Here is a 22,776-nt window from a genome sequence, read left to right on the forward strand (position 1 = left end):
ATATCTTGTTCAATGTAGGCGCCTCAATTGCCCTTTAAGCCTTGGGGAAAATGACTTTGGCTGAAGTCGGGGCCCAAAGCCACACCCACTAAGGGCCCTTGAAAAGCAAGGGCGCTCTTGGCAGCAACTCGGCCGGCTGTCTGCAACAACTCCGCGCATAGGAATTCCGGGATCGCACGCTAGTCTTCCCCGTGGGAAGAGCGTCCCCGTCCTCTGCTTCCCAGGCAGGCAAGTCGGCGGGCTCACTCACTTTTTGGGCCGGCTTGCCAGGCCCTCGCCCCACGCCGTCAGCCCCGAGCTCATTTGCATAGAGACGCGCGCGGCGCCGGCGAGCGGGAGAGCGGGCGCGGCCAGGGAGGCGGCGCGCGCGCGCCCCCTGACAGCTCGGCCCTGCTCGCTCCTTCGCTCGTCCCCGGCTTCCGAGCACAGCATGGCGGTCAAGGTGACTCCAACTCTCTGCTGCTGCCTTTATTGCATAAGCGACACTGGGGGCCCTCCCTCAAGCCCCCCACCTCTTCCCATTTCCTTCTTTGCCTCATTCTTAGATAGCGTGTCCTGGGCACCAGCTCGCGGGTGGGGAAGCTGTATGGGTTTGGACCGGAGGGAGAGGATGCCTGTCTGGGGGAGGGGAAGGAGGTGGGATTGTGAGTTCGAGGGGCTTATGAGGATCACAGGGCGGGGAAGCAAGAATTATGTCCTGCCCTAGGTGCATGGGATTGTGAGCTCAGAGTTAGAGGGCATCGGGAAGTGGGTAGGAGGAAGTGGCATGTAAAGCTGGGAATATCTAAGACATCAGTGTATTGCGGTGGGGGAGGGGGTGAGCCATTGAGTAATTTGGGGCCTCAGTGTGGACGATGGCAGTGGTTGACATTAGTGCTGCAGGTTGTAGGATATAGAAAGCGGTTGGAAACGTTGTAGCAGCTTCCGTATTTTAGGTAGGGTGGGGAAAAAGGGGCGCGCTGAGATAATTATATACTAGGATTGCTTTTCACCAGCAAGAAAGGCTGCTAGGCCAAGTGATTAACTTGGGGTGCCTTAACTTTATAGTTGTCCTATTCTTTCTGGCCTCTTGATTTCAAGGTGGATGGTTGCTACTGTGGTGTTAGCAGATGGAGAGTAAAGTAAAAGGTTGATCCTCACTGCCTTCTCTTTCCAGTCCAGGAGAAGCACTGTCAGGTAGATTTGTTGTCTTAGGTTTTTCACACCAGTCTTTCCATCCTCCAGTGAAGGATCTCCAGTTTGACAGTTGTTATCAGCAGTTAGTGCCTTTGGTTTGTTTTAAACTAAATGCCCTTATAAAAGATAAGAGTATTGATTGTTAGTGATGTGAACTCTAATCTGAAGCTATTGTGTAGTTGGTAGTGAAATATTAACTGGCCTTTCTTTTTTTTTTCCTTACAGGTGCAGACAACCAAGCGAGGTGATCCTCAGGAGTTAAGAAACATATTCCTACAGGTAAAGTGACTCATGCAGTGTGATTTTCATTTACTGGGAAAAAAAAAAAAGTGTAAATCTTTAGCCCTTTTCAGGCCTAAGCTTTGAAGAATGGACTATTTTCAGGTATCTTACAAACATGGCTAGACAATATAGCTTATAATTCTCTTATTTTATTTTCACTTGATTAAAAGTTTTTGTTTTTTATTAAGATTTGATGAAAGGTTTTTTCTCAATTTACTGTTTTTCGTACATTTCCTGAGATTGAATTCTGCTTCCTTAAGTACTGTACCAATATAAAATTTCAAAATCTATTGGATTCTTGTTTAATTGAGAGGTATGGTGACTCAAATTCTTTCTTCCTTGAAAGTGGCATGTTTGTAAAATTTTCCTAATTATAAGCAATCTTTCTTGTTACAGAGATAAGAATATTGTAACTGTTCTTAATGTGTCTGTCTTTTTTTCCCTCTACTTATTTATATTAAATCCATAGGCCTTAGTTGTTTTTTTCCCCCTTTAAGAATGTTACTCTCTTAAATGCTTCCATTGATCTATTTTGACTTCTGTTCATTTTTAAGAATCAGTGACTTGGCTATAGACTTGAGAACAAATACAAAACCAAACAGATTGGCTTAGTTTTTGTTTCACTTTCTTTTCTTAAATTTCAAGTTTCCTACCTAGGTAATTGTATTTGAGAAGTAGATTTAACAGAGATAGGCTATTTCATGAAATCTTATGTTTTTCTCTGATACTTTCTTTTAAGAACTTTCTGTTCTAGACCTGGTTTTTGTGTAGACACTTTGACCTTGGGCAGGTCCCTGCTGGGCCTTAGTTTCCTCTGTAAAATGAGAGGTGATCTGCAAGGTTCCTTCCAACTCCAAAAGCCTATGATTCTATATTAGGAACAGATTCTAACATATGCTGATGAGCCTAGAATAGATGCCATTTCTTTAAATGTGAGACATGTGGTTGTGCTTAGGCTATTGTTGGGGAGGCTTCCTAGGTGACCATACATATGTGTAATTCATGAAAAAGAGTTAGTGAAAATGGTAATCTTAAATTTGATACAGGAAGCGTCTTTTCCAGAACAAAAGTAATTATAATAAAATGCTCCATTATGGCTTGAAACCTTTATTCTCTGTAAGTATTGTTGAGAATAGCCAAAAACATGTCAGTATTAACCACACCATATGATTATACGCAATTGTTTTGTGAGGCATTCATGTGATATAGTTAATTATATTTTCTAGATTAGATAGGCTTGCTGCACGATGCAGTGAAAAGAGCACCGACCTAGGTGTCAGAAACATTGGGTTCAGTTCCCAGGCCTGCCACTATCTAGTGTGGCACTTTTAGGCCTTCCTAATTGTTTAACCTTCCTGAGCTTAGTCTTTTCATGTGGGACTTGATGGGGCCAAAAGAAATGCGATTTGAGCTCCGTCCAGCTTAAAAAGTTCTATGGAAAAACATCTGTGATTCTGTAAGGAGTTGTTTGTTTTTTGGGGAGTGGGAATATGGGGAGAAAGGCCAGGGCTGTGACAAGCTCTTTGAAAACTTTTAAGTCTTATCTTTTCATTTAATGTTTTACACATTCTGTTTTTATACGTTATTTTGATGCCCTTATTTTTATATTGAAAATGTGTGGAATTCATAAGTGTATCTTTACCACTAACAAAGCATTGACAATAAAGGCATTATTGATAGATAATAGGTTGAGAGAACATAGATACCTACCTTTCAGGAAGGTTGGTATAAAGGTTAGAAAGATATAATATAGCTAGTTTAGTTAACTTGACAACAGTTACCAAGCAACATATTAGAGTTTGATTCTTTGCTTGAATACGTCAAATTATACCTACTTGAAGTTTTATTATTGGTGCGTATGGTGTATTGGTATTAATACTTTAGACATAATGTTGTTGTTATTGTTATGTGCCGTTGAGTTGGACTCGACTCATAGTGACCCCTCCTTGGGTTTCTGAGGCAGTATCACTACAGAGTAGATTGCCCAATCTTTCTTCTGAGGAGTGGCTGGTGGGTTTGAATCGACAGCCTTCTGGTTAGCAGTCAAATGCCTTAGGCACTACGCTACCAGAGCTCCCTAGAGATAATAGAAGACAAAAACATATGTTGTTGTTGTTGTTGTTATGTGCCGTCGAGTCATACCTGACTTATAGCGACCCCTCCTTGGGTTTCCGAGGCAGTATCACTACGGAAGTAGGATTGCCCAACCTTCCTTCCGAGGAGTGGCTCAAATATATACTGACTATATTTCTTTTCCTTTTTTCTACTCTCTTTTGATATTAAGGAAGCATTTTTTCTCTTATTTCACCCTTATTATTGTTTTTTTTTCCTTTAAGCACATTTCCCAGAAAGAAACCTGAGTCTTAGGCCCACCCATAAAAATCTATTTAGCATGCTTCGTTAAATCATGACGTTTTATTCTTTTTACTTGCTCCTCATTTAGCTGGTGAGTAAACCATGGTCCAGAGCAGTGAAGTTGCCCAGTTATATATGAAAGTAATTGAATCTTATTTTGGGAGTAGGGGAAAGAGTCCTCTCCCACCACTGATTTTATAATGTGCATCAATACTATTGGAAAGCACTTTCCATTTATGAAATTAGGGGACTGAATTAGGTGATTTTTTTTTGGCTAGGTTTAGTTTTATTTATTTATTTACCTTCCCCTTCACCCAAGTTAATTTGTGTCTACCCTCTGGTTAGTGGTTTACCCTCTCTTCCCTATCCACTCGTTGTAACCATCAAAAAATATTTCTTTTTTTGTGAAACCCTTTTCTTGACTTTTTACAATAGTGATCTCATACAGTATCTGTCCTTTAACTGTATATTTCTTTAGTGCTTAGCATATTTACCTAACAGATATTTACTGAGGACCATTTGCTGTGTGTCATGTATTTGTATTTGGATCAGAAGTAGATACAAGTTGAGTAATGAGAGAGGATGACTGGTGATGGACTTGTGATTAGACTAGGTTTTCTCTCCAGCTCCTTCCAGCTCTAACAGTCTGTGTTTGAGGGAGTCAAGGATAGTGAAGGCAAATGCATAATCTGCAATAGAGCAAACAAATGGCTTGCTTAGATCAGAGTGGCCATAATAATAATATTGACATGGTAATAATTATGACAACAGTTAACATTTATTGATTGTTAAATGTGCCAGAAATTGGTCTAATGCTTTAAATGTGTAATATTAATTTTCATAAAAACCTTGTGAGGTAGGTTTATTATCTCTGTTACATAGGTGAAGTTAAATTACTTGGTTAGTGTTACTTAGTCCATAAGTGCCAGAGGCCGGATTCAAATCAAACCCCAGGACCCAAACTCTTTATCCTTGCTCTATACTATTTGTAGGGTTGAAACAGGAGGTGATTTTTGAAAGACAGTGGTGTGGAAGGGGCTAATGGCAACTGTGTTTTGTTAAAAAGTTAAAGGAAAAAAAATCTAGTCACTTGGTGTCTTGATAGAAAAAAGTACGTTTATGTTATAACTATGTAGAACAGTTGGCCAAGGAATTTGGATTTGAAACAGTGGGGAGGCATCGTGGGTTTCTGAGTGGGTAAGGTGAAGTGGTGAGTTCTGGCAGCTCTTTGTGTATGCTGGATAAAGTGTGGAAAGATTGGAGGTAGGAAGGCGATCAGCTAAGAGCCTCCTGAGAGCCTACTGAAATAGTACACGTGGGTGATAATGACCTGGAGTGGTTGATGGCAGGGGAAACAAAAGGAAGGGCAATACCAGGGACTTTGTTCGGGAAGACTTTCTTGAATTTGGTGTTAAATATGGAAGCAAAGGAAGGAACAGTGAACCTGACGTTTTTAGGGTAGAGGTGAAATGATAACACTCTTATCTTGAGGTTATGAGTTTTTTGTTATTGTTATTGTTGGTTAGTTTGGTTGCTGAATGAATGTGTCCAAATAAATTAAAGTCAGGTTTGGACTGATACAGGTTTGTACAGATCTAGGGAATTAAATCTAAAATAAATAGAACAGAGTATCAGAGACTGATTTGTAAGTGATATCCACAACTGAAGCGGGAAAGAGAAGGAGGACAACAAGGGAGAATGGAAATTTAAAGGATAAACAGAGTATCTAAAATGTAGGTAATTTTGTTGTAAGTATGATTTGGTTGTGGTAGGATCTTGGGGTCTCTTAGGTTCAGGATCATTGGAGCTATTTAAAGACGACACAGGGAGATTTAATTTTAAATTTTTGAATACAGTAGAAAACTCTTTGTAACATTTTGATCTGTGGCATTGACTGCCTAAATTACTACGTAGTCAATATAACTGGAAAGTCATTTGCCTTAAACAACAAAATGCTCCTATTTGAAAGCGTTAGTATATCAGTGTTTAGTGAAATCAATGTGTGCAGTACTTTCATGAGAAGGGCTTTAGATGTAAAGCATTATTTCGAGTACAGGGAAATAGGTTTATTTATTTATTTTTATGTTCTTTGTTGCTTCTCATATTTTAATGGGCTATATTTTCTATTGGTTTAAAGAAAAAAAAAAAAGTAATATTCACTAGGTTTCTACTTTCCCTTTGCCCCCCAAATACATGAAATCAGAGCACAGCAAATGAATTCTTATGTGTTAGACTGTGCTTTAATTTTACAACCAGTTGTTAAAGTGAGATTTCACTATTGCTTGCTACCTTTGCGACTGTTGTTTCTCAATTCTTCTTTCTTCTTTTCCTTCTCTTACCCACACACTATTATTGACCCAGTTTTGCTACGTCAGAAGTATACACTAGCAAAAGGAGACAGTAGACGCAATGAAGAAGATGAGGTTGGGACAATAGGAATGTCAAATGCTGCTTGTTCTTATTATGTTGTTGTTGTTATTTGCCATCGAGTCAGCCCCGACTCATAGCGACCCCTCCTTGGGTTTCCGAGGCAGTATCACTACGGAAGTAGGAATGCCCAACCTTCCTTCCGAGGAGTGGCTGGTGGGTTTGAACCGCCGCCAGCCTTCTGGTTAGCAGTCAAGTGCCTTAGGCACTATGCTACCAGAGCTCCTTGTTCTTATTATAAACCTGCTGTTCTTATTATAAACCTGCCAAATTTCAGAACGAAGAGTTAATCTGGTCTGTGCTTTGTGGCAAAGTAGATTTGTGAAAAACTATTTTAAGTTAATGAATTTTTACAATTCCCTTTTTATGTTATATTTTTTAGTTGATAGGCTTTCTGCTGCTTGTCAGTGTGTCACATGGTAAAAGCAACAACCCCTCGTGTGCCCAGTAGAAATGCTCCGTAGGGTTTCCAAGGCTGTGGTCTTTCAGAAGCAGATCACCAGGCCTGTCTTCTGATTCGTGGGTTCAAACCACCAACCTTCTGGCAAGTAGTTGAGTGCTTAACTGTGTGTGCCACCCAGGGACTCCTAAGGGGTATAGCTTTGGATAATATTTATAGTTTCTTTTGAACTTTCAATTGCTCAGTCTGGACTAGAGGAGGAAGAATAGTTGTCATAGGCTCTGAAATCCCATGACAGACCTAAAAGGGAGATCTGTGGTTCATTTCTTACATGTGTGACTTTAAAAAAAAAAAGCAAAAAAACAAAAACAAAAAAACACCATCTCCTTACTCTGTTTAGCTATTTTTTACTTAGTACTGCTGTAATCTCTAAAACGTCTTCTGCTGAAAACATAACCTTGGTCACACTCGGTTTCTAAACACACTGGAAGAAACACATATGGGAGGTGGGTTAGTCAAGATTATTTCAGTTGATGTCACAGAAATTCAGTTAAACCTGCTTGGGCCTCAGAGTATACTGATTTTAGCCATGGTTGGGTACAGTTGCTTAACTGATATCAATAGGGATCACATACTTCTTGTCTTTTAATTTTGATTTCTTTTTTGTGTTGGTTTCTTTCTCAGACAGGCTCTCCCATGTGGTAAAATTAAAATTTTATCAGTTTAAAATCCTATCAGATTAAAATCCTATGAGTTTAACACTTTTAGCAGAAGGAAGATGCTCTTTTCCCAAATTCTAAATTAAATCTAAGAACTGTTGTTCATATGCTATGCTCTGATTGGCCCAGACTGAGTCATATCCTCCCCCCTTGCCCCCTAATTTAATCATAGTGTACCAGAGAGATGCAGTTCTCTCATTAGCCATTCCTGATTCACATGCTCACCTCTGGACCTCTTGGGTGGATTCAGTTCCACTTGATTCACATGCATGAGCTGAGAGTGGTGGAGGGTGGAGGGGTATTCCTTAAAGGAAAATCAGGGTGCAATTATCTAAGAAGGGGAAAGGAAAACTAGGCAGGAAAAAGTAATGGATGTACATTGTAAAAGAGATTGAGAAACTCAGGAGCCTGGAGGTGGCTCAAGGAAGCTGAGAGGGAGAGGTGGAAAGAGATTCTGTGTTTTCAGAGGGTTTCACTAAGTCAGCACTGTTGGTAGATATGATGCTAGCACTGCTTTCATTTTGTCTATAAATACGTTAGCTAAAAGGACAAAAAATAGCAGAAACTAAAATAACGATCTCTGAAGAGGAAATGTAACCTCACTTTATTCTTTCTTCAGCTACCTCCCCTCACCTTCTTTCCTATTCTTTACTCCTCTCATCCCATGGCTTATTATTTTGAACAGGTCATTTCACAGATTGATATTGATTCCCTTACTAAGAACCAGGTATGATGCTAGGGGCTAGATGTGTGGAGATGAGTAAGATATCCTTGTCCTTAAAAAAAGAGAAGCCCTGGTGGCACAGTGATTAAAGTGCTTGGCTGCTAACCAAATGGTCAGCTGTTCAAACTTGCCAGCTGCTCTGTGGGAGAAAGATGTAGTCTGCTTCCCTGAAGATTGATAGTCTTGAAAACTCTATGGGGCAGTTATTTTCTGTCCTTTAAGTACTGTGAGTTGGAATTGACTTGACAGCAGTAAGTTTTACTTGGTTTTGTCCTTTAAAAACTCATAGCCTAGAGACACTTAAATTATACATTCATACATGAAGATGTTATTTTTGTTAAAAAGTGGGACATTTTAGATAAGGCCAAAGGCCAGAAGTTCTTTCTGAACTCTACCTCAAACTCAAGTATTTCCCTGCTACCTAAGTAGACTGTGATTCTTCCAATTTAATTTCCTCTTATCCAGCAGGATTCTTAGAACATCTTGAGCTGGGCCTCAGTTAACCCCTTTTCATTCAGGACACAGCATGGTATGGCTGGAGCCTCTATAGGTTTTGCAGTCTAACCTGCATTTGAATCCTCTTTTGACCCCTAAGAGGTAACCACTGTTCTTGGTTGTTTTTCTCTCCATATATTTTTCCATTCATTTACTTAGAAAGTGTGCTGTTTTGTGGTTTTTAAAAGTGTAAGTTAATGATAATAGCTAATGCTTAAGAGTCATTGTTGTATATTAAACCAAACTCACCACCATCGAGTTGAACCCAACTTATAGTGACCCCTCCTTGGGTTTCTGAGGTGGTGTCACTATGGAAGCAGATTGCCCAACCTTCCTTCTGAGGAGTGGCTGGTGGATTTGAACCATTGGACTTCTGATTAGCAGTCAAATGCCTTAGGCACTATGCTACCAGAGTACATTAGGCACTATTTTAAGATTATATACAAATCATCATGTTTAATCCTCAGAACAAGTCTATAATGTAGGTACTATTATTGTTATTACCATTTTACAGATAAGGAAACTTGTCCAGAAAGGTTAATAATTTGCTCCATATCATACAGTACGTGAAAGAATTTTGCTTTACGTATTTTAATGCAACTTGCTTTTTATCTTGCTGACTATGGTATTTTTCTGTAGCCTTCTAAAAAATCTTTTATTTTGGAAAATTTCAAACATACATATAGCTAGAGAGAATATTATAAATGAATTGCCATATATCCATCATCCACCTTCAATTATCTTGGCTAATCTTGCTTTATCTATATCACAAATACACTGGTTTATTTTGAAGCATATCCTAGACATCATCATATCACTACAGCTGTAAATATTCCATGTATCTCTAAAAGATAAGGACTCTGAAAAATCAACCAACTGACTGAACCACAGTACCATTATCATACCTAAAATATTTTCTTTAGTATCAATTTCCATTCAGGGTTGAATTTCCTTGACTGTTTCATATATTTTTTAAAATTGTTTTATTAAAATTAGAATCTAACAAGGTTCATACATTGTATTTGGTTCATCTGTCTCAGATATTTTAATGTTTTCCACTCTCTACCAGGATAAAGGAGCTCTGGTAGCGTAGTGCCTAAGGCACTTGTCTGCTAACCAGAAGGCTGGCGGTTCAAACCCACCAGTCACTCCTTGGAAGGAAGGTTGGGCAATCTACTTCCGTAGAGATACTGCCTCGGAAACCCAAGGAGGGGTCGCTAGAGTAGACCCTGACTCGATGGCACATAACAACAACAACAACAACATTAAAGTGTTGTAACAAGTTTTGTGTGTGTCAAATCTGCTGTGGTCTCTGCTCCTTATGCTGAGCATTTGTGCAGCAAAAGGGCATGCATTCCTGACCAGGATAAAGATCTTTCTTTCTTTATGGCAAAAATATAGGTAGTCAGTCAAGGCTTACCAATATTAAGGCGTTCTTTCCTGCTAGGATTTGCACCTTGATTATCAGAGAGACCTGATTTTCCCAGGCTTATAAATATATTTGCTCTTGTATGTTCCCATGGCTACTTAGACCAGGAAATCAAGGTGTTTAAGAACAATACAAAGTAATTTTTCAGCTTAATCTGCCCTGGAAAGTACTCCATTTCCAGTTACCAACCCCAGTTGGGTTTTCTGGGACACTATTTTATTTCCAAGGTTCTTAGTCATTTTGAGGGAGAAATTGTTTTGGTAGTTCTAGTTTATAATGAAGGTGCTCTAGTGACACTGTGGTTAAAGCCTTGGGCTGCTAACCAGAAGGTGGAGAAAGATGTGTCAGTCTGCTTCTGTAAAGATGACAGCCTTGAAAACCCTTATGGGGCAATTCTACTGGGTCCTGCAGGGTCGTTATGATTTGTGATCGACTTGATGGCAGTCGTTTTGGAGTTAATTTATAATGGTAGATTCAGTTGATTTCAGTGATTAATAAGGGTCCTGTACTCCCTCCTTCTACTAGGAATTGCATTGTTCAGTAGCTGACCATGGGATTTACTATAATGGGCACAGTAAAAATACATATATTAGAGAAAAACAAAAACAAACTCATAGCATTTCATGGACACAACTGGAGTTAGAAAGGCAAGCTTCCAGAGAACTTTTTTTCAAAATAGAAGATTTTGTTTACCATGTACATGAAACATGCATCTGAATGTGCTAATTAAAATTACATGTATTAAACTTCCTTTCTCTATACTCATGTAGTTGCTTTTAGTAAATGTCACAAAACTTTTATATTACTAAAATTGTTGCTATAAAAAATGAATGTGGTCATATTGCTTAAATTTTTTTTTGTAATTAAAATAGTCTTTATAATTGAACATTCTTTAATTATAATCTAGCCAACAAGGTGAATTCCACATTAAAGTGTTATAACAAGTTTTGTGTGTGTCGGATCTGCTGTGGTCTCTGCTCCTATGCCGGGCATTTGTGCAGCAAAAGGGCATGCATTCCTGACTAATTTTGGCTTCTGTTATAAGTAAGAGTAGTAATAGGGAAGGACAGCAAGAGGATTAGCTTCTTATACGCAGCTCCTTGCCTTGGTACTTAGCGTGCTCTTCCATCGTTCATGGAATTCATTTTCCTGTATGGGAAATGCTCTGTGTGATATCTACAGTTACTCTACTTTGTGACATTGTCATTTCAGCTGTTGAATTTGAAAAGATGTTAAGAACTGAAAGTGTCAGTTCATCTCAGTTGGAACAAAGTTGTAGAGGAGCAGTTTGTTTTGACTCATATTACAGCCACATGCTGGATAAGTGGAGATGAAGCTGCCTAGACCAATCAGGACTGATCGCCTGGTAAGGCCAGGGGTAGTAAAGCCAAGGAAGCCTTGGTTTGTAGAGCAATGAAGAGCTAAAACAATGACGCTTTCATGTTTGGACAAAAGCTGAAAAATTGATTAAGCAAGAAAGGAAACTGGGATCCTATGCTTTCCTGTGTTTTATAATAACTGTTTCAACATATGCTTTACAGTTTCCAAATGCCCTAGTGTTTTAGATCTCATTTTTTCCTTACTACTGGACAACAATTTTCCTGTAAATCCTTGTTGGAGAAGAGGTTCAGAGAAGCTGTGTGTTTTGCCCAAGAATGTCCAGCTAGTAAACGGCACAGGAGATGACAACCTACGTTTTCTGACTCTGGTTTTGGGGTCCATCATGCCATTGCCGCTGAACTACTTGAGGGCAGAAACTATGTCTTACTGATCTCTGCATTCCCAGTACAAAGCGGAGTACCAGCACATAGTTAAAAAAAAAAAAAAACTAACCCACTGCCATTGAGTCATTTCCAATTCATAGCAACCCTCCGTTGAGTTTCCAAGGCTGTAAATCTTTACGGAAGTAGATTACCTCATCTTCTTCCCATGGAGCAGCTGGTGGATTTGAAACCCCGACCTTCTGGTTAGTAGCCAAATGTCTTATCTACTACACCATCAGAGCTCTTTAGCACATACTTCATGCATAGTGCTTATTAAATGTTTTTGAATGAGTGTAAAATAACTGGAGAGATTTGATATCAGCAGATTTTTGGTTGAAAAAAGTAGTGCTTCTATATATGTTACTTATGTTTTAGTGTGTATACTTGAAAATCCTTAACCTTCATGTACTGTGTATATAATTAAAAGAAAAAAAAGTAACCAGCCTTGTCTTCATAACAGATCAGAATTTTACCTTATAGTCTCTAGAAAATCTTTTAGAAATACAAAACATCAAAGAATCTATTTTTGAACTTAAACCATTTAAACAAAGGCAATTTGTATCATTTAGACTATTTCTTCTAACTCATTCACATCATTAAATTTTAACCTTTTTTTCCCTTATGTATTGGAAATTTAGGGTTATGGTAAGCTCTTGGTAAGGTCTAATTAATATAGTTAAGCTGTGATGTAGGTTGCATACATTCTAAAGGTCACCTAAGGTGGTGGTGGTGTGTGTGGTTGATTTGATTCTGCCTCAAAGTGGCCCTATATGACAGAGAAGAACTGCCCCATAGGGTTTTCTAGGCTGTAATCTTTATGGGAGTCCATTGTCAGGTCTTTTCTCCTCTGGTGGGTTTGAAACGGCAGTCTTTTCCTTAGTAGCTCAGTGCTTAACTATCGTGCCACCAGGCTCCTTCACTTAATGTTGAATTTGGCAGATTCCAGGAGTTACTGCTATCCAATTTGCTGCAGTCAAGTGAGGTCTTGATATGCTAATCGGTTGGCTTGATGGGAAAAACCTTTCCAGATATTCTAGATTTCATGATTTTCTCAAGTGGATTGATCAGTCTTCCTTCCAAGGAGTGGCTGGTGGGTTTGAACCACCAGCCTTCTTGTTCGCAGTCAGATGCCTCGGACACTATGTCACCAGAGCTCCCATATGGAGTTAGCGGTTGTTTATTGTCAGTATATATGTGAAATCCTGCTAACTTTTATAGGTAATGATTTGATTAAATGTGTATAGATTTTAATCTCTCATAAGATCTATTTTATTTCCCAAACTTCAGAATGTCAAGGCTATTTTAAGCATAGGGAAACTATACTCAATATAAATGTAAATATTTCTGGAAATGTCAAAGCTGTGTGCATTTTTATATCCACACGTGTGAGTTGGGTTTGCAAAAAGTTTATTTGAGAAAATAGACCACCTATTTTTACTCAGATACTGTCAGCTACTTCTTGTTAATGTCTTTCATGTGTCCTTGACTTCTTGCCCAAGAGGGATTTACAACTGCTTAAGAGACTTCTTTGAAATGGCAAATGATTAACTCTAAGGTTATTTGAAGTCTGAATATAATATTTGATCAATTTAATTTAAAGACACTTTAGTTCACCCTTGAAATAAATGATAGGGACAAAAATGGAAATTATATTATGAAACTACTAAGGAGCTCTGGTAGCTTAATGCCTAAGGTACTTGACTGCTAACCAGAAGGCTGGTGGTTCAAACCCACCAGCCACTCCTTGGAAGGAAGATTGGGCAATCTACTTCCATAGTGATACCGCCTCAGAAACCTAAGGAAGGGTTGCTATGTGTTGGGTCCAACTCAACGGCACATAACAACAACAAAAAAGTTACTTGATATACTAAATCTTTGACATAGATGGCAGCCTGGAAAGCTAAAAAAACTTTGTTTTAAATAGATTTTTTGGTCATTTTTTTAGTGTAAAGCCCATCATTTTGATTAGCAGAAAGAAGAGACACTTAGCATTTTCTTATTTCTAGCCTTTGTATCTGTTACCTTGTTGTTGTTGTTGTTGTTGTTGTTATTCGCCGTCGAGTTGGACCCGACTGATAGCAACCCCTCCTTGGGTTTCCGAGTCAGTATCACTTCCTTCCAAGGAGTGGCCTTGGGTCATATTTACTTTTTATCTGTTGAAAGCATTAATACCCAGTCAATTAAAATAAGAAGCATTAAAAGTAATTAAGTTGTTTAAAATAAATGAGTATACCCTATTTTAAAAATATAAGAAATACTTCTGGTTTAAATATGTCACACTTTTGGAGGTACCTGCTTTTTACCGTTAGCATAATACCTAGTATGTTTTAGCGTCTGGACTGACTATGAGAGAGTCTAGTTTTAGTTCTAAACTCCCTCTTCTGTCTATTCAGGCAACAGTCTCACTGACATTGCCAAGTAATTGTCTCTAATTTAATGAGTTAATTAGTTAACTGCCTCCTACAAAAGTCTAGTATTGACTCCTTGTGGATGAGACTTGTGTTTTCTCCCTCTGAGCAATATACTCTATCTTTCAGTTAAAATCAAGTTAAAACAGACATAGAGAGATAGAGAAAACACCAGCAGAATACCTCAGGGAAGGAGTTTTCTGGCATGGCATCATTTATAACCCCACATACTAGCAAAGCCTGTTCCAGTATGTGTCAACAAAAGCATTTGTTTTCCTTCTTGGCTGCGGTGTCCTTGGTGGTTTGTGCTAAGGCTGCTCTATTTCCTGATACTTTTAAAGTCAAGAATGTTGTGAAATCCTGGTGATTTAGTAAGTCCAGTATACTTTCATTGTGTGTGTGTGTTCTGTGTATGTAGTGGTGGTAATCCTGGCAATCAAATTCAGGTATTAGAGAATAGACTCATCTCTCTGGCAAAAAGGAATGGACAATTAGTTGCCAAATTTTATTAATACTAACACAATAACTCTGAAATATTTTCATCTTTCTCCCCTCTTTTGAATAATTATCATCTGCTATATACACACACGCACACGCACACACACAATGTTTAAATAGTTGTGGAGAAAGCGAAAAAAGTTTAACCCCACTTCTAGTACTTATTTTCCATTTTCGTGTTTAGGTTTTTTTTTTCACATAGGAGTTAGGCCCAGAATTCCTTGGCCACTATATATGTATATGTATATGTATATATATATGTATGTATATATACGTGTATGTATATATACGTGTATGTATATATATGTGTATGTATATATATGTGTATATATATATACATGTATATGTATATGGTTGTTAGTTATCAGGAAGCTCTGCTGTCACTGTGGTTAAACCATTGGGCTGCTAACCAAAAGGTCAACAGTTCGAGTCCACAGCTGCTCCATGGGGGAAACATGACACAGTCTGGTTCCCTAAAGATTTACAGCCTTGGAAACTCCATGGGGCAGTTCTTCTTGGTCCTGTGGGGTCTCTCTGAGGTAGAATTGACTCCATGGTAGTGGTTTAGTTTTGTTTTGCTAGTTGTTGCTGAGCTGATTCTGACTCATGATGACCCCTTGTGTGTCAGAGTAGAACTGGTCCAAAGGGTTTTCAAGACTGTGTGACTCTTCAAAGCAGAACATCTCGTGTGTCTTCTGTGATGCCTCTGAGTGGGTTTGAACCTCCAGCCTTTTGGCTACTATTCAAGTGCTTAACCATTTATGTCACCCAAGGGGGGGGGAATTATATATAAATGGGTATGTTGTTGTTGGTAATTGCTGTCAAGTTGGCTCCAACTCATGGAGACTTTATATATAACAAAAGAACACATTGCCCTGTCCTGCACTGTCTCCATTATCTTTGTTGAGGCTATTATGTCAATCCATCTTGTTAATGGCTTTCCTCATTTCCACTGACCCTCTGCTTTAGCAGACATGATGCCCTTTTCTAGCAGTTGGTCTTTCCTGATGACATGCCCAAAGTAGTCAAAACAAAGTCTTGCCATTCTTGCTTCTAAAGATCATTCCTATTGAATTTCTTCTAAGACAGATTTGTTCATTCTTCTGAAAGTCCATGGTGTATTCATTTTTCTTTACCAACACCACAATTCAAATGCATCAGTTCTTATCCTGTCTTCTTTTTTCATTGTCCAGCTTTCACATGCATTTGAGGAGATTGAAAAGACCATAGCTTGGGTCAGGCACACACCTTAGTCATAAAGGTGACATCTTTTCATTTTAAAACTTCAGAACTTTCTCCTCATTTGTGATATATGTTAACCCAGTGCAACATGTTGTTTGATTTCTTGACTGCTGCTTCCATGGACATTGATCTTATGTTGCTGAATTGTTTTTCAAAAGGACTAAATTTGAGTAAAAGCAAGATGTATAGAACAAATAGTATAAATAGTGTGCTATCATTTGTGTAAAAAAGAGAAATGGATAAAAATCAATGTGTGTATGTGTGTGTATAACTGTTTATGTGTAAGACATCTTTGGAAGTTTTGTTGCCTCTTGGGTGGGGAATTGAGTGACTATGGACAGAAATGGGAGGGAAACTTTTCATTGTATATCTTTTTGTACCTTTTGAACTTCAAATGATATGAGTGTAATAATGCTATTAAAATAACAAAGTATGAAAGCTACTAACAGTGGATTAAAGTACTCACCCATTACTTTTCCTTTCTGTTCCCACTGCCTTTGTTCAGCCCTTGACCTCTTTCACCTGGCTGTATGCAGCAGCCACTGTGTGCTTTCGCTGCCCCTAGTCAGTTCGTCACTTCTCCAACCTATCTTTCATGTTGCCACCAAGGATAGCCCAGGTCAGATCATGTGTCTCTTCTCCCCTGATATTTTCCATGGCACCCCATGGCCCACGGAATAAAGTTCAGAATACTCATTTTAGCTGTTGGGTCTTTCATCATCGGGGCTCACGTTGCCTTTTCAGCTTCACCTTTACTGCCTCCTGCTTTACACTTCTACTGTCACCTATTGCATAATTTTGTGTACTCTTTATTATTGGTTCTCTCTTCAACTAAATCTTCTCCCTAAAAAAGAAAAACTACGTGTTTTCTTTTGCAGTTTGTTCACATTATTTTTTTTAACCCTTTCTCCTCATTTGCATTTGAAATTGGCTTTTACTTTCAAGGCCTAGCCCACATTACTTCCTTCTACCCAACAATCCCACTTCACCTGTCCTTAGAATGAATCAGTCCTTTTTGGTTCCTGTAGTATGTTTCTCATCATTGTGTGGCTGTGGTACAGTGGATTACTTAATATGGCTCTTCTAGCCATGATCTTAGTGACTCTCGGCAGATAACTGGTGGCACCTTGCAAATGTGAGATGCTTATGGTCCACCAAGGGGATTAGATAGTTTGTTAACTGGGTAAACAAGGTACATGGCACCTTTGTGGCGGTGGGACTACAGAAATAAGGTGTATGGAGCCCTAACAAGGAGATTAGTCAGTTTTGCCATTCTGCTAGGCTTAATATGAGCCACCCTAGAGGGGAAAATGGGGCAGGGATCTCACTACCATCAGGAAAAAAGAGTAAGAATGAGTAGAGTGTGTCCTTCAACCCAAGATCCCTGTGCTGGACCTCCTCGATCCAGGAGACAGAGAGAGAGAGAGCTCTAACACTTTGCTGAATGGCAAAGAGATGGCAGAGTGGTGGTGAGAAGCAGCAAAGATAGCAGAACCAAGAGAGTGGTACGAGGCAAAGCGGTGAGCTTGCTGGCCCACAGAATGAGAAAGCTGAGTGCCTTTGGGCAGGAGGCTTGCTGGCGGAAGGAATGTACTTATTGGTAGAGCTTTGTAATGGTTGCCCAAGCAGGGCAGAGGCTGAGGGCCAAAGAGAGATGTGCCTTTGAGATTGTCCAGGGGAGGCTGTCCTGATCAAAGAACTGTATCTTGAGCATTCCTGAACCTGAATTGTAACCTGTTGCTTCTCTAATAAACCCCATGATCATGCGTATTATCTGTGAATTCTGTGTGGCTGATGAATTAACAAACCCAGCAGAGAAGTAGAGAGTGTTGTGGGCTGGACTGTGGGTGTTAAAACTGGTAAAAAGTTTGGAGGGTAACTGCATGTCTGACCTCTTTCTGCCTCATGGGAATCAGCCTTATGCTGTTGGTGATCTTGATCCTCCCCATTCCCTTGTGAAATTAGAGGAGGTCAGATGCTGCCCCCACACTCTTTTTTCAGTGGCTCTCATATTCTATTTGGTGATTGACTTATCAGGCTCCTTAAGTTCTACTTTTAGATGTCTTTGATTCCTCTGTCCAATTAGAGTAGTCTTCCTGACATTGTGTCTTTCCCCATGCCTGTCTGTCTGTAATTTTGGTGGCTTTGAGATCTTGGTAAAGCATGTCAGATTATGTTGTACATATATCGAAGAATGAGGAAGAGTAGAAGCTGCTAACAGAAACTGACAGGAGAATCCACTCACTCATAGTATTGATATCATTATAAGGTCTTTTTTCTTCATCCAGTGTTTGTGTAGCCTTTGTTTTGAGATATCAAAGATCATTTAGTCTTCATTTTATAGATGTATGAAAGATCCAGACGCCTGGAAGGAGAAGGAACTTGTCTAAGAGCTCACAGCAAGTTAGTGTTAGAGATAGGATTCAAACCCAGGACCCCTACAGAAATGACTTTTATAGTTATGCAGAGGGAGCATGATTTTATTTTGGGGTGATATTTGTTAGGTGCTCTTTGTAGCACCAGTCGCCAAAATGTGTATGTGTGTGTGCATTCACTTTGGGCTACTTACACAGATTGATGCAGCACTTGCTGTGATAGCCTCTGTGGTGTGTCTCAGAAGAGGATAAAGGAAACATTTCTAATTTAATTCTCTCCTTGTTGAAAGAATGAGTGGCTTGGATTTGGTCGGATTTATAAATAAGAACATTTTAAATTATTAATAAAAAAGGAACAAACAATCCTTTGTCTCAATTTTCCCACTCTTGCTTCCCAGAAGCAACCACTTGGAACTCTTTTAGCTGTTTATATTGGTATTTTCCTCCATATGTCTCTACTGCTATTGCTAGACATTGTTGACTTTCTACTGAACCCACCCAGTAGCTTTGGGATAGAAAGATCTATGATCCAGGTCCTGTGAAGATTAAAGCCAAGAAAACCCCATAAGGAGTTCTTCTTTGTCATGTGGGGGTCACTGAGTCAGAAATAGACTGAATGGCACCCAACAACAACAACGGTATCAGTTGAGAGCTTAGCTTCCTTTATAACATCGCCCATCTTCTCCCTCCATTTCTCACAATATAGTTATAATGTTTATTAAATTAATATTCAAAATGTGCATAATTGTGACTATAAATCTTGTTATTTTGAGCTAAGTAGTGCATTATTATGATGTTTTCTATTTTTGTAAAGCACTTAATTGTCCATCGAGTTAGCAATTATCTAATTTTTCATTTGCTGAGTTGTGAGTCCTTGGGTGGAGCAAGTAGTTAAGTGCCCTACTACTAGCTGAAAGGTCAATGCTTCAAACCCAGTCAGAGGTACCTCAGAAGACAGGGCTGGCGATCTGCTTCTGAAATGTCACAACCTTGAAAACCCTATGGAGCAGTTCTGTGCACACATGGGATCACCATGAGTCAGAGCAGACTGGATGGCAAGTGGCAACAACATAATTACTACTAATTTATTCATTTAACAAATATTTAATGAGCGCCTATTCTGTGCCAGGCATTGTTCTTAGTGCTTGGGATACATTAGTGAACATAACTTCACTCTACTTCAGAGATAGAAAAACATGTAATAAATAAGTAAATTATATGTCAGAAGGTAGTAGATAAAGAAAAAGGAAACAGCAGAGCAGAGTAAGGAAATTGGTAATATGGAGATAGGCATGGTTATAATACTAAATAGAGGGATAAGAATGGGTCTCATTGAGAAGCTGACATTTGAGCAAGGACTTAAACTTTTCCCAGTGTTATTGGCCATGTAGTCTAATGCCTGGGATAACCTGACATTCTTTTTTCCTCTGTCACTCTCCTTCCTTAATCCCTTTGTTCTATGTCTCAGGCAGACCTAGGTACACAGAGGCCTATTGCACAGTTGTCCTGGCATTTCCCTTGGCCACTACTCTGAGTTAGACCACCTGTCTCCTGGATCCCACATCTTCCTTTTAATTGGTCCATTCTCTCTTTTTCATAGAACAAGTTCTCCAGTATCTCCCTGGGAAAGAGTACATGAGGGAAAAAGAAAAAAGTATTGTGAAAATAGATATCTGAAAGTAATTTTAACTTACTTATTTTTTACTTTTATTGTGAAAACATACACAATAATACATTTGCCAACATAACGACTTCCTCATTTGTAGCTCAGGGACATTTATGACATTTTTCATGCTGTACCACCATTATTACTATTCTTCTCCAAAACATTCTACCACTGTTAGCATAAACTAAATGCCCTGCAAACAAAAGCTTCCAGGGCCCTCCCCCTATCTCCCACCCCTTGTAACCACTAATAATGTTTGGTTTCATATGTATATATTCATAAACATATATACACACACACATACCGCCCCATATATGTAGATAGATACATATATACATATATGTATGTATATATGTATCTATCATCTATATGTTTTTCTTTTCCGCCCAGTCTATCTAGGAATTTATCCTCCCATTCCCTCCCCTCCCTGGTAACCAACAAAGAACGTTTCCTTCCATGTATAAACTTTTCCTTGACTTTTAAAAATAGTGGACTAATACAATATTTGTCCTTCTGTGATTGACTTGTTTCATTTAGAATAATGTCCTCCAAGGTCATCCATGTTATGTGGTGTTTTGCAGATTCTATATTATTCTTTCTCAGAAGGAAAGTTGGGCAATCTACTTCCATAGTGATACTGGCTCAGAAACCCAAGGAGGGGTTGCTATGAGTCGAGTCTGACTCAACGGCACATAACAACAACAACATATTATTCTTTAGGGTTGCATAATATTCCATTGTGTGTGTGTACCACAGTTTATCTTTCTTCAGTTGATGGGCACTTAGGTTGTTTCCATCTCTTTGCTATTGTGAATAGTGCTTCATTGAATATGGGTGTATATGTATCTATCTGTGCCCTCTCACTTCCTTAGGATATTTACCTAGTAATGGGGTTGCTGGATCAAATGGTATTTCTATTTCCAATTTTTGAAGGAATCACCATACTGATTTCCACAGTGATTGTATCATTTTACAGTCCCACCAGCAGTGTATGAGAGTCCCAATCTCTCCACATCCTTGACATCATTTGCTATTTTCTGTCTTATTGAACATTGCTCTTAATGCTAGGGTGAGATGGTATCTCATTGTTATTTTGATTTGCATCTCTCTAATGGCTGATGATTGCAAACAGTTCTTCATGTGTTTGTGGCTGCCTGAATATCTTCTTTGGGGAATTATCTATTCATGTCTTCTGCCTATTTTTTAATTGGGTTGTTTGTCTTTTTGATGTTGAGGTATTGGAGTTTTCTTTAAATTTTAGAGACAAGTCGTTTATCTGATATGTCATTGCCAAGTATTTTTTCTCCAAAAATAGGTTTTTGTAGGTTCTCCTTTTACTTTTTGGAGAAGTCTTTTGATACACATAAGAATTTAATTTTTAGAAGGTCCAAATCCTCTAGCTTGTCTTCTGCTGTTTGTGCTGCTGGACAGTCTATTTATGCCATAAATTAGGGCCCTAAGTTTGCCACCACCCCCCTTTTTTATGAACTTTATACTTTTAGGTTTCACATTTAAGTCTTTGATCCATCTGGAGTTAGTTTTTGTGTATGGTTTGAGGTATGGATCTTGTTTCATTTTTCTTCAGACGGATGTCCAGTTTTGCCAGCACCATTTGTGAAAGAGTATCTCTTGCCCATTTAATGGATTTCGGCCGTTTGTCAAAGATCAGCTGACCTTAGGTCAATGGATCAGTTTCTGGGTTCTCCATTCTATTCCACTGGTCTATGTCTCTGTTGTTGTACCAGTGTGAGACCTCCTACTTTGTTCTTCTTCAATAGTGCTTTGCTTATCTGGCATCACTTTCCTTTCCATATAAAATTAGTGATTGTGTTTTTCTGTGTCTTTAAAGAATGTTGATGGGATCTGGATTGGGATTGCATTGAATGTATAAGTATGCATTTGGGTATAGGTGTGCTTTAGATAGTATTGACATTTCCACAATGTTCACTCTTCCTATCTATGAGTATGGTATATTCTTCCATTTATGTAGATCTCTTGTAGTTTCTTGACGTAGTGTTTTGTAGTTTTCTTTGTATTGATCTTTTGTGTTCCTGGTAAGATTTATTCCGAAGTATCTTATCTTTTTAGTAGCTATCGTAAATGGTATTTTACAATACCATTCCTTGTTTCCATTTCAGAGATCTCTTTGCTAGTGTAGAGGAATCCAACTGATTTTTGTATGTTGATCTTGTATCTTGCCACTACGCTAAATCTTTCAATAAATTCCAGTAGTTTTCTTGCTGAGTCTCTTGGGCTTTCTATATATAGGATCATATCATCTGCAAATAGGGATAGTTTTATTTTTTCTTTACCAATTTACATGCCTTTGATTTCCCTTTCTGGTCTTATTGCCCTGGCTAGGACTTCCAATACAATGTTGAATAGAAGTGGTGATAGAGGGCATCCTTGTCTGGGTTCTTGTATGCAAGGGGAATATTTTCAGTCTCTCTCCATTGAGAATAATGTTGGCTGTTGGTTTTGCATATATGTCCTTCATAATGTTGTACTACCTGGCCAACTGACTGGAAGAAATCCATATTTGTACCCATTCCAAAGCAAGGGTGATCCTACAGAATGTGGAAATTATTGAACAATATCATTAATATTGCATGCAAGTAAGATCTTACTGAAGATAATACAAAAATGGTTGCAGCAGTATATTGACAGAAAACTTCCAGAGGTGCAAGCTGGTTTCAGAAGAGGACATGGAACAAGGGATATCATAACTCCTGTCAGATGGATCTTGGCTCAAGGCAAAGAATACCAGAAAGATGTTTACTTGTGTTTTATTGACTATGCAAAGGCATTTGATTGTGT

General features: G+C 38.7%; 1 protein-coding gene across 1 annotated transcript in view; it reads left to right on the top strand.

Moving 5' to 3' along the window:
- The first annotated feature begins 430 nt into the window (after window positions 1-430).
- SLC25A12 (solute carrier family 25 member 12) overlaps window positions 431-22,776 on the top strand; it is a 117,494-nt gene continuing 95,148 nt past the window's right edge. The window contains exons 1-2 of the mRNA XM_007942774.2: window positions 431-442; window positions 1,402-1,455. Coding sequence (XP_007940965.2) covers window positions 431-442; window positions 1,402-1,455 — 66 coding nt within the window. The remainder of the gene's footprint in view (window positions 443-1,401; window positions 1,456-22,776) is intronic.

This window comes from Orycteropus afer, unplaced genomic scaffold, assembly GCF_000298275.1.
Source record: "Orycteropus afer afer isolate SDZICR_OR568_19922 unplaced genomic scaffold, OryAfe1.0 scaffold00001, whole genome shotgun sequence".
Classification (NCBI taxonomy): Eukaryota; Metazoa; Chordata; class Mammalia; order Tubulidentata; family Orycteropodidae; genus Orycteropus; species Orycteropus afer.